The following is a 12,482-nucleotide window of genomic DNA, read 5'->3' on the forward strand; positions in this document are numbered from 1 at the left end:
AAAAGAAAAATCCCTAAAAAAAAGAGCCTATTGAGCACATGTAACACTGTACTGCAGAAAGAAAGTAATGCAAACCCAGACCCATGAAAACCAGCGTCACCACTGGTTAGAGCTGTCCCCAGGTTTCCTTTATGGGATTCCATCATCTCTAAGATACATCTGGGTTTGGGGATGATTTGAATAGTTAATTACATGGCTAAAGTAAGGAGGTCAACCATCCTTTGCATTCTTCTCAGAATTGTACGCTCTTGGATTATAACACTATTTTGCCTGTGTGGAGAGACTGTAGACTTGGGTTTTTACCACTGCTACAACTGTCACTCACCATACCTGTAGTGAGAATTTTTGTTTCTTTAAAAACACAGAAATAGGCTGGGTGTGGTGGCAGATTCCTTTAATCGTAGCACTCAAGAATCAGGGACAGGTGGTTCAAGGCCAGCCTGGTCTACAAAGTGAGTCCCTGACACAGAGAAACCCTGTCTTGAATCAGAACTGTTATGTATGCTTTTGTTATAATTCCAGGTATGAGATATGGAGTTGCTTCATATTGCCTACAGCAACTGACTCTGATTTGTCTCCTATTCTGGCAGGGACATGCTCTTGCCCGCTGAAAATAATTTATGTTTGAAATTCTGGGGAATCTTCAAAGGGTATACAAATGCCAGATCGCAGAGAAGTGTGGCGGCTGCTGCTCCTGCTGCTGGTTCCTGCTGGTGTTGGTTGCTGGATCGCTGCTTGCTGGTTGGAGATATCCTGATGACAGAGAGCAGAATTTCCCCTGGAAACTTGATGCCCCCGGTCAGAAGGAAGTAGTCTAACTATATCAATTCCCATTTCCCCCTCTAACTTTCTTTCTCTCCTACCTAGTGTTGGGGCGATAGAAGGGATAGGGATGGATATAGGGATGTAGGAAAAAGAACCCAATAAAGTAGCCAGAAGTTCGACTACATATACCAAAGAACCATGGTGGAATGCTAGTAACTACCAAATATACGTATTCAAGTTACACATTCAAAGTTCAAAAATGAGGTCCAGGTAGAACCATGTCCTGGCTACATCCACCTTCACTAAACTGGGTTCGTGGATGTTCCCATTATGATGCTTCATTTACTTTAGTGAAGGGTAAACAAATATCCTAAGCCTTCTACAAACCCAGGCTTTGACTGTCCTGTATTATTACTGTATAAAATATTTCAGAGGAATTGGGCAGAAAGAGAAGAATTTGAGAAGTGTTAATGGTATAACAAAATGTTAATGGACAAACAAAAGAATTAAGAGGAATGTCTGGACAGTGGGTAGAGGGAACAGATGTGATACTGGCTGTTCCAAATACTATTCTATTGAGAGAGAGGAAGTACGTGAACTATTGACCTACTCCAGTGGGGACTGTTGCTGGCAAGTTTCCTCCAGAGTCCCATGCCCTCTCTAGCGTAATTACTGGCTAATTAATTGTCTATGGGCTGTGGAACCCCTGGGTGTCAGCTAAAGTCATGTGTTGTTTCTATATAGGACAGGAGTTCTGGGAATCATCTCTTCACCAAATACCATGTCAGGCTTTCCACCGCCAGGACCACTAACAGATGCTAACTTCTCCACACACTGAGGGGAAAGATTTTTTTTTTTATCCTTGTGGTAGAGATGTCATTGCCCTCTCTTGACCTCATCTGTGCTATAGAAAAAATCACTGTCTTTTGTTGTGGTTGTTAACACAATTCTGATTGCTTACAAATATATTCCCCTAGTTTATTGATTTAAACTTTTGTGCTTCAACTTGTCATGTCAAGAAGGTGCAGAGATGTAGAGTTGTGAGTGATAATTGTAAGGAGGATGCAGAGCTTCTGTCTGTAGTATTGGCTCCATTTGCACAGTTTAACCTTCCTGACAAAGAGGATTCTAGCTAACTCTCACAAAACCTGAGAGTTTAATTATAAGGGTTTTCTGAGATAGCTCTTAACTCACTGCACATACATGTACTTAGAAAAGTGCCTGGTACAAAGCATTAATAATTCTGAGTAACTCTAGAGACCTTGCCACCATTCACAGATGAGTAATCTTTACCCAGTTTTCCTCTTGATGTCCATCTGGGCATGAAGCACCTGTTGAGAGTTTGGTGATAGGCTATTGCTGGCCAAAGAGGATATTCTCTGGCTGAAGGTAAGTAAAACGTTTCTCGTTTGTGAACTATCAGATGTGTACTCGACAACCAAGTCCCATTCCGGGGGCTAACGAACCCTTTGCACTGCTGTTGGAGGTTACTTAAAAGAGAGATTTCTGTGTGTGTGTGTGTGTGTGTGTCAGTGCTTGCAGAGGCCACAAATGGGCACTGGATTCCATGGAGTTGAATCCATAGGCAGTTATGAACTGTCTGTAGTGAATGTTGGGAACCAAACTCTGGCCTTCGTAGGAGCCTCAAGCACTTTTAACTGCAAAGCTAACTCTTCAGCTCCTGTTTTTCTTTTGACATAAGGTTATCACTCTGTGGTCCACACTCGCCTCAAACTCACCAATCTCCTTTCCTCTGCTTCCTGGGATGTAGCATGAAAGGCATGTGCAACCATGCCTGACTCAAATCAAGATGAATTTTATCACCCATATTGAGTCAGGTGATCATGTGGTTTCATTCCATCAGGATACGAACAGGAGAAAAGCACAGTGAGCCACAGTTCCCCTTTCTGCATTTCTCCGAACACCAGGCTCAGGAATGTCCTCTAGAATCTTGGTTCTGATATCTGTTGACTAGGTGACCTGAAATGTATTATTTACCCTGAGACAGTTCAATCATTGATAAAACTAGTAAGATCATTGCAAGGATACTATAGAAACCAGATGTCCATATAACTGTCTATCCAGCGTAAACTGAAAAAGGAGAGAATGATTACCAGACTTTCACTGACCCCTTCAGCTGACCAACCCCTGTCCTGGCTCATAGCCCAATAGCGACATCTTAAAGCTTAAGAAAAAGATAAATGTACAGACCATTTTCAGGACAGCAGCCCTTTAATCACACATGCCTTTAATCTCAACACTCAGAATGAAGAGGCAGGCAGATCTCTGAGTTCCAGGACAGCCACAGCTACAGAGATAAATCCTGTCTTTAAAAAAAAACAAAAACAAGTCAGGAAGACCAAACTAGGAGAAACAATGGCAAACAGAACAGCTCAAAGTAGAGAAAAAAAGCAAAGTCATTAGGGTAGCAGAAATATATAAAGATCTTGAGAAGGCAGAGAAAAGAAGAGAGTGAATTGACAAGAAAATGACCAAGTTAGAAACAGAAAGTTAACAAGAATAGTAGTTGATACATGGATGAATTGGTTGCCACTACGGAAACACACTAAAAACTGTGCACCAAGGAAGCAAAGGACATTTAGCTATTTGACATCAGCCTCCTTTACCCTGGGAGCCAGTGTGAGGGTCCACCTGTTCACCACCACATATCTGGTTTCCTCTCAGCTACCAGACACTATTTGACCTGGTGGAACAGTGGAAGAAGAGTTGTTAGGAGATGGGCCTGGAATAGGAAGCCTGAGAAACATCAGACAACCTTCCCTGTCCTGGCAAGTACACAGGGTCTGTCTTCACCAGGCCCTGTGTATCACTCTAATGTGACAGCCTCATCCCTCCAAGCAGACACAGAAGACATGGTCAACCAGAGCACCCCAGTGGGCTTCCTCCTGCTGGGCTTCTCTGAACACCCACACCTGGAAAAGATTCTCTTTGTGGTTGTCCTGTGTTCCTACCTCCTCACCCTCCTAGGAAACACACTCATCCTCCTGCTGTCCACACTGGACCCCAGGCTCCGCTCTCCCATGTACTTCTTCCTCTCTAACCTCTCCTTCCTGGACCTCTGCTTCACCACAACCTGTGTCCCCCAGATGCTGGTCAACCTCTGGGGTCCCACAAAGACCATCAGCTTCCTGGGATGCTCTGTCCAGCTCTTCATCTTCCTGTCCTTGGGAACCACCGAGTGCATCCTGCTGACAGTGATGGCCTTTGACCGCTATGTGGCTGTCTGCCAGCCCCTGCACTATGCCACCATCATCCACCCTCGCCTGTGCAGGCAGCTGGCAGCCGTGGCCTGGATTGTTGGCCTGCTAGAGTCAGTGGTTCAGACACCATCCACTCTTCGCCTGCCCTTCTGTCCCCACCATCAGGTTGATGACTTTGTGTGTGAGGTCCCTGCTTTGATTCGATTATCATGTGGGGACACCACCTACAATGAGATACAAATGGCTGTTGCCAGTGTCTTCATCTTGGTTGTGCCTCTGAGCCTCATCCTTGTCTCTTATGGTGCCATTGCCAGGGCAGTGCTGAGGATAAGCTCTGCCAAGGGGCGCAGGAAAGCTTTTGGGACCTGCTCCTCTCACCTCATTGTGGTCACCCTCTTCTACAGCTCAGTCATTGCTGTCTATCTGCAGCCCAAAAACCCCTATGCCCAAGAGAGGGGCAAGTTCTTTGGTCTCTTCTATGCAGTGGGCACTCCTGCACTCAACCCCCTCATATACACCCTGAGGAACAAGGAGGTAAAGAGGGCCTTCTGGAGGCTGCTGGGGAAGGAAGTGGAGCCCAGCTGACACTCTCGGCATGCTGAATAGATTCTACATGGCTTTATCAAAAGGTTTAAATTTTCCTCCCCACCCTCTCCAGACCTATCCTGCCACTGTTGTGGATGACAGAATATAAGACAAAAGGGTATTCACTAAAGGAATATATTTGTGTGAAACTTTGCCACATAAATTTAATGTAATCTATCACTTCACCACTGTCCTCATCTCATGGACTTTGTTTCTAATTCCCTTCCCAGTGTGTCACTATTTTTTTTTAAGATTTTATTTTAATGTAATGTCTTTCGGGGTGTGAGTGTGTGTGTGTGGATGTCTGAGGAAACAAGTTACCCAACATGGGTGCCTAATTTGAACTCTGGTCCTTTGAAAGAACACAAATGCTCTTAATGCTGAGCCAACACTCTTGCCCTTACCACTATTTTTTTTTTTTTGCATTTGTTTTCCACCATATTTTTGCTGCATCTCCTCCGAGTTTCTTTGTAATTCCTTTATGTTCTCTTCCTGTTTTATCCCTCCCAAAATCAGCAAGAGTTGAAACAAAACTAAAACTTAGTTCAGAAACTCAACCAAAAACAATGTTAGGATGTTTGCCTAAAATCTAGGCCCCAAGACTTCCAGTCAGACCATTCCCAAAAGCATGCATGCTGCTGGTCCCATACCATAATAAAATGCCTAGTACCCTTAGCTTGATACCAGAGCAAAGCCATGGGGGAGCAGGCTGAAATGCAGTCCTAGCGTTATCTTTACCAATGCCAGACAGCCAGCTCACAAACAGGAATGGCTTCTCTTTAAGGTAGGAAGAGGGCTTCTGACTCTACCCAGAAGGGTATCAAAGCAGATGCTGAGACTCAGAGCCAAACTTTAGACAGAGTACAGGGAAAGAAGGGGGAGATAAGAAGACCTGGAGGGGACAGGAGCTCCACAAGGAACAACAGACCCAAAAAAATCTCGGCCCAGGGGTCTTTTCTGAGATTGATACTCCAACCCAGGACCATTCATGGTAATAACCTAGAACCCCTGCACAGATGTAGCCCATGGCAGCTCAGTGTCCAAGAGGGTTTCCCAGTCAGGGGAACATGGACTGTCTTTGATGAACTCAGTGGCTGGCTCTTAGATGACCTCCCCCTGAGAGGGGAGCGGCTTTGCCAGGCCACAGAGGAAGACAATGCAGCCAGTCTTGAGACCTGATAGGCTAGGGTCAGAGAGAAGGAGAGGAAGACCTCCCCTATCAGTGGACTTGGAGAGGAGCATGACAGGAGATGAGGGAGGATGGAATTGGGAGGGAATAAGGGAGGAGGCTACATCTTGGATACAAAATGAGTTAACTGTAATTAATAAAAATAAATAAAAATTAAAAATAAAAAAGGTAGGAAGAACAATTTCAGCACTGCGGTTTTTATGCCATCTACTGGCCAGATCTGGAACTGCATTGATATACCAGGTCACCTAATCCCCTCCCTAAACAGAAGCACACGCCAGGGTTTCTGGGGGTAATTAATGATATAGTTAGTGAGATATACTTATGTTTTGTGGTGCCCTGGGTACTGTTTAAAGTATTTTAAAACCCTTGACCCATTTCATCCTTGCAGCATTATGAAGCCTTTGTAATTAATGCAATGTACTTATATATGACTTAGGATGTTCCAGGAACTGTTTGAGGTAATTTACACCCTTTGATCCATCTCATTCTTGTAGTATTATGAAGCTGTAGTTGTTGTTTTGAGACGTGGTATCTCTGTGTGTAGCCTTGGCTGTCCTGGAACTTGCTCTGAAGACCAGGCTGGCCTTGAATTTTCAGAGATTAGCCTGCCTCTGCCTCCCAAATCCTGAGATTAAAGGTGTATGCCGCCACCACCACCTAGCAAGAAGCTCTTTCTGATGCAAAAACTGAGAGTTCAATGTCATCTGCTAGGACTGGCACAGTCCTCCAGCGCTTAGTCCTGGCTTCATATGGAGCCTTCCTAGCCCAAGTGAGAAGCCTCAATTTCTCCTCCAGCCAATCTGAACTACACATGTCCACCCTGAGACTTGCCTCCCGGTAGAAGCTTCCAAATGCTTGAGTTCCAGCACACCAACACATGCCTTCTCTCTGAGTAGACACCCTCATCCCTAATCCTTCCTGCTTTTCTAAATTCCAGGAAAACAGCCTTCTTCCAAACCTGCTTGCCCTGACACTCTGGGCAGTTTTTTTGTTTTCTCTGAAGAGCCATATCCACAGCACACACCTCCCACACAGCTGCTCAGACATCCACCGCTGAGCCCATGCTTTCTAGACTCAGGGAGCTTAACACTCCCTGTCTTAGCCAGCTCTCTCCTCTTGCCAGCAGCTGAGATTTAGGGGTTGCCTATCTTTTCTCTCCCTGAACCCAACTCCAAAAATTGTCCCCAAGTGTTCCTGAGTCCCCTTTTAAATTCTTTGATCTACAGGACCAAGAAACCCCAGATTTCTCCAATACACGGCAGACATTTTTCTTGAAACTTGACCCAAAGCAGAGAATAAAATTTAAATTATGTGCTGACTTGAGAGTTGGCATTATCTGAGAAGAAACTGTGGCCTTGTTACGTTGTTGTGCAGGCAATTCAACGGGCCTGCCCTCAGGGGCCTTTAGGGTCCTGACATCACCTAGGCCAGGTGATGTACCCTGCCCGCCACAGGCGCTCTCTGCCTCGGTTTCTCTCCCCTTTCCTGCTCTCCCTGACTTTCTCTGGAGGTGGAGGGAGTACGCTGCTCCTTTCTCTTCTCCCATGCTCTCCCTCTGTCTCTTTTTCTCTCTACCCTCAAGGCCTACTCAGGCCGTAACTCCTCTCCCTTTTCCTTCCCCCAAATAAGTCTCTTACCAGGTATGTTCAGTGTGTGGCATCAGGATGGGGAGCCTCAGAAAGACAAAGCAAGGAACCAAGGATCCTGAAGGCGTGACTAGACAGACTGCTTTTCAAGAACCCCTAAGTTTCCAACCTACAGTACTTAGGGTCTCCACCACGTGTGTACTGAACACAAGTCTGAAACATTAGTGCAAAAGCTCGGGCCTGCATCTGTGCATTGTTTCAGCCTCCAGCAAAGCTCGCCTTCCAAGTCTCACGCTGCTAACCACACCCCCAGGCCTGTGCTAGACTAATCCTTCAACACACAGTTTTATTTTTCATATTTGCATTTATTTTTGAGACAAGGTCTCATCGTGTAGACCTGGCTGGCCTGAAATTCTGAGGCCCCCGCTTCTGACGTGTGAATGCTGGGATTAAAGGCACATCACCACACCCTACACAACACACAGCTCTAACACAGGCCTATTTAACAAGTGGATTACTTGGAGCTAAAGGCTGCAGGAAATCAACCCCTCAAGGAATGCTGCTCAGCAGGGAACAAATTTTCCTTTCCTAAAGTAAATTTACATTTGAAAAGGTCTCGTTCTTACCCTCCAGGAGGGCATTTACTTAAATCTACATAACAAATTTTTATTCACAGCCTGTATTTACCAAACTTTCCCCGCTCTCCTTCCTGTAACACATCTCCCCTGCACCTGCTACTCAGAAGTGAAACCCTTCTTCTTTGGGTAGACTAACTTTCTGTATAAGGCCGTTCCCGCCACCCTCCATGTGTTCATTACTAGTATTCGTAAATGCCTGTGCACATAACCATGCTAACTCCACATTAATCTCTTACCTGCCTGCAGAACCTCAGCTGGAGAACCTGTGACAGAATTGTCCCCTTCCTCTTCCCTACACCAGAAGATGCACCGTTTTGCTGCACCAGAGCCTGCCAGGCCCATACCTGTATTCCTGTGCAACTGCCCCTGTACTGGGAAACGTCCTTCCTTCAGTTTGTAGTCGCTAAAGCAGCAGTTCGAACCCTCCCTAATACTTACACATAGTATTTATTAAACATAGTATTCCTCATGTTGCGGTGACTCCCAGCCATTAAGTCATTTTGTTGCTGCTTCATTAACTGTACTTTTGCTGTTGCAGATATCTGATAGATATCTGATAGTTGTGAATATCTGATAGGCTGCAATCCCTTGAAAGGGTTGTTCACCCCCCCCAAGGGGTCACGACCCACAGGTTGAGAACCGCCACACCACAGTCTAGCTTTGCCTCTTGCTCTAGGGAGCTATAAAAGTGAGTGCAGTCACAATGGCTGCTAAGTGAATGCAGTTACAATGGCTGCTAACGTGGTTTTTTAATCACCTGCTTGAGGCAGCCCGACGTGGAGCCCACTTTTATGACTGCTTTTTGGTTTAAAGACTACAAAGGATGTTAAGAATACCCTGTCCTAACAGCCTTAGTGAATAAGCCAAAATTTGCCAGTCTTGGGTAGCCTAAGGTTACTGAGTATTGTCAGAGGAAGATGAAACTAGCAGAGCCATCTTCAAACAAGACAGGCAGAAAGGGCAGGTGTCAACTGGTTTTGAAGGCTCCCGAACAAGGGCCAGGTGAAACACTGAATACCAGATGAACAAGACTGGTTTGACCAGGCTGGTGCAATGGTACACACTTGCAGTCCTAGCAACCCAGAGGCAGACGCAGGTGGAGTTCTGAGTTTGAGGTCAGCCTGGTCTACATAGTGTGTTACAGGCTGGTCAGGGCCCTATCTCAAAAAGAATGGGAGTGGGGTGGGGAGAGAAACCTCAGTGATCACGACGGTGAGTTATGAGCACTGCCTTTGCAGGAGACAGACAGCCTTGGTAACGTTTCCTGATTCAACTGCAATGGTATAGTCATTCTGCATGTTCTTCCTGGAGTAACAGTCCAGTTCTAACCATTTAACACAACGTAGGAAGAGCATTGTGTGGCTCCCAAGGCTTTCCTGACAAACACGTATATGCAGCTGTCTCCTCAACCTCTGAGGACTTACATGGCGTCTGGTTTACTACCTCAGAAGAACGAGATCACGTGGAAAGCCCTGTGTAGGGGTTCGTCCTAGCCGAGGAGCCTGCTAGGCCAGAACAAAACCCACCCGTGGAGGTTACAAAGACTTAATTGCTTGGCTCTGGCTGGATTCAAACTTACAGGTAGTTGTGGATTCCCCTCATTGTAGTTCTTTAATGCCTGACCGTAGAAACAAAGATGTTGTTTAAGCTGTTGTGGGCACCAGGCTACATAGCAGCCGGGGTCATCTGGAGTCCCTGCTCCCCACTGCTGACAGCACTCCTCTGCCCCAGTTGCAGGTTCCCGGCCAGGTAATGAGCACACAACCCCATTCCATAACACTGTGTCCCTCCTCTCATGGAGGCCATCCTGCTCACTTCTCTTTCCCAGTTCCTAGAAGCACATCCTGCCACTGTAACTGACTTGTCTAGTCAGCACTTCCGGACAGAGCTAGGAGCAGTGGCTCAAGGCTGTAATCCCTAGGAAGGCAGCATGAGGACTTCTGCACATTCCATCCTGGACTACCCAGGCAGAGCTACATAATAAGACTCTCTCTCAGGAATAAAATAAAATTGTTGCCAGGCACAATGTTTAACACCCATAACCCAACACATGGAAGACTGAGACAATAGAGTACCATGAATTCAAAACCAGCCTGGGCTATAAACACCAAGCTACCACGCTCTGGCTAAGGCTTCCTTAAAATAAATAAATAAATAAATAAATAAATAAACAAACAACAAAACAAACAAACAAAAACAGGCATGGTAGTACACACCTGTAATCCTAACACTTCCTAACACCTCAGCAAGTAGGCATCATGAACTACATAGTGAGGCTAGCCTGGGTGAAACTATCTTAAATGAATTACAGAACAGCAGTGCTCACAGAAAACTCGATGTGGGCCAGGGCAGAGATGAGAAAGAGCACAGGTTTGTGGCAGGGCACTGAGGGCCAGCAGGTGCTCTACAGAGAGGAGGCAAAGATACAGGTGCAGTCAAGCCACTGAGCTCAGGGACAGAAGCTTCCGGAGGTGCCCCCAAGCATTTCTGTCAACTCTGCTTCTGGCTGGGTCCCTGCACTCTCTTGCTTTAGTCTGCCTCACCCCTCGCTATAGTAGAACTTCTGACCTTTGATTTACAATCCCTATCCCACCTAAATGGAATGCAGGTTCGGGAGGCAGGTAATTTTAGTCCACCTGGGGCTGGTCTATTTCTGAGGCCAACAGTTAATTTCTACACTGCAGGTTTCTCTACTCCACAGGCCTCTCCTTCCTCTGAGAATATTCCACTGCAGGAAGAAAGAAAACTCAAATTAAATCCAATTGGTCCAAGGTGGATAATCACTATGGGTTGTTTTCAAACCTGCCATAAACAGGACAGTGAAATGACAGGGCCCATTCAACATCTGTAGCTTTCCTGCAGAGAGAGGAAAAAGGGGGCGCGGGGGGGAGAAGGGTTGGATGGGGGAGGCGGTACAACATGAAAAAGCTTTAAAAAATTATCTCCAGAAGGACACTAAGAGTTAAATTCCAGCTTTTCTCCTCAAGGCTTTTCACACATTAAACTTGATCAGAACTTCTTCCCAAGATGCTCAGAGGCTGGCAGTCATTGTTTGCTTGTGATTCTTCCTTTCTGAGGAGACTCCTCACATCTGCTCAGCCACCTGCCCCAGGCTCCCAGAGCATGCCCGCACCGTCAGGGAACCCAGGAAGCTGCAGTAACAGGCTACCAGGGCCCAGGCAGACCCAGCACTCGGATGCATAATTAGTCTAGTTTCTATATGCACTCCACGGAGAAATGTGTCATTACTGTTATTACCAGATAACAAAAGTGGAGCAAAGAGATTAAGAGACATTTCTGCATGTGACTCGATGGCGTCTGACTCCAGAGCCCACACTTCTGACTACTGATGTCACTCACTAATCAGGGCCTCAGTCTTGTCCTGCTTTGCCCTGATAATCCCTGCACGGATCAATCACACATCTCTCTGTGCCTCTCCGCTTCAAAGCCTTTTCATTAACTCCAAGCCTGAGAGTCTGGGCTCTCCCTTCCTGGCCAGGAGCCTGCTCAGTTCACAGGGCAGAGGGTGAGGTGCTGAGTCACACTGTTCCCTGGTTTATTGAGATTCAGGGAGATCCCTCCCCAACAGACAGCACAGTGTGAAAGGGACGCGGCCTCCCGCCCCATCAGTCCATCTGTCCACGCCCTCATCTGGTTAGGATGTGCACCCACTACCCTCTGGAAACAGTCTCCAACCTGCCCCCGTTTCTTTTCCCTTAGTTCTGAAAAAGAATAACAGTGAAAATGTAAGACGCAGCTGTTTTGAGGGATGGTTGTTAGTACAGGCTGAGGGTGGTTCACAGGAGAGCAGAGATTAGAGGGAACACGTGGGGTAAGCAATGTTGAGGAGAGGGCATGGAGGACTCAGCAAACATGAACTGGGGGAACCTGCTAGCTCCATGCATGCTGGGTGCACATGGCTCTGCTGGAAGAAGACATGTCGTCGGCTAGGCAGACAACCGTGATGCCAAGATTCACAAGGCTGAGCCAGGAAGAGTGCCACTGAAGCCAGTCCAGGCAACACACACACAATCACGTTAAGACGCAAAGAAACTAGACAGTGCACCACGGCACACAAGTAAAACTTAAGACATGATGTGTGCACATGAGGAGACAGCTTAGTGTGCTCAACACTAAAACACAGCCAAGCACACCACAGCACACACCCATAACAACCACTGTGTATTCACACCACAGCACACAGCCAAGCACACCACAGCACACAGCCATAACAACCACTGTGTATTCACACCACAGCACACAGCCAAGCACACCACAGCACACAGCCATAACAACCACTGTGTATTCACACCACAGCACACAGCCAAGCACACCACAGCACACAGCCATAACAACCACTGTGTATTCACACCACAGCACACAGCCACAACCAATACACTCTCAGGTGAGGGTATGCGGAGAGCGCCAGTGGTGGCAGCACTCAGGAGAAAATGCCCTTGCACAGGACCACACCCAGCTGCCTCAGGAGAGGGGA

The 12,482-nt window shown here is 46.6% G+C and overlaps 1 protein-coding gene across 1 annotated transcript; it reads left to right on the forward strand.

Annotated features, from left to right (window-relative positions):
- The first annotated feature begins 3,565 nt into the window (after window positions 1–3,565).
- LOC110563049 (olfactory receptor 2H2) lies at window positions 3,566–4,606 on the forward strand. Its single transcript, XM_060368969.1, has one exon. It carries the CDS (start codon window positions 3,639–3,641, stop codon window positions 4,569–4,571), a length of 933 nt encoding a protein of 310 aa, XP_060224952.1. The 5' UTR covers window positions 3,566–3,638; the 3' UTR covers window positions 4,572–4,606.
- The last annotated feature ends 7,876 nt before the right edge of the window (window positions 4,607–12,482 follow it).

The sequence above is a fragment of the Meriones unguiculatus genome, chromosome 16 (genome assembly GCF_030254825.1).
Source record: "Meriones unguiculatus strain TT.TT164.6M chromosome 16, Bangor_MerUng_6.1, whole genome shotgun sequence".
In the NCBI taxonomy this organism is placed as follows: domain Eukaryota; kingdom Metazoa; phylum Chordata; class Mammalia; order Rodentia; family Muridae; genus Meriones; species Meriones unguiculatus.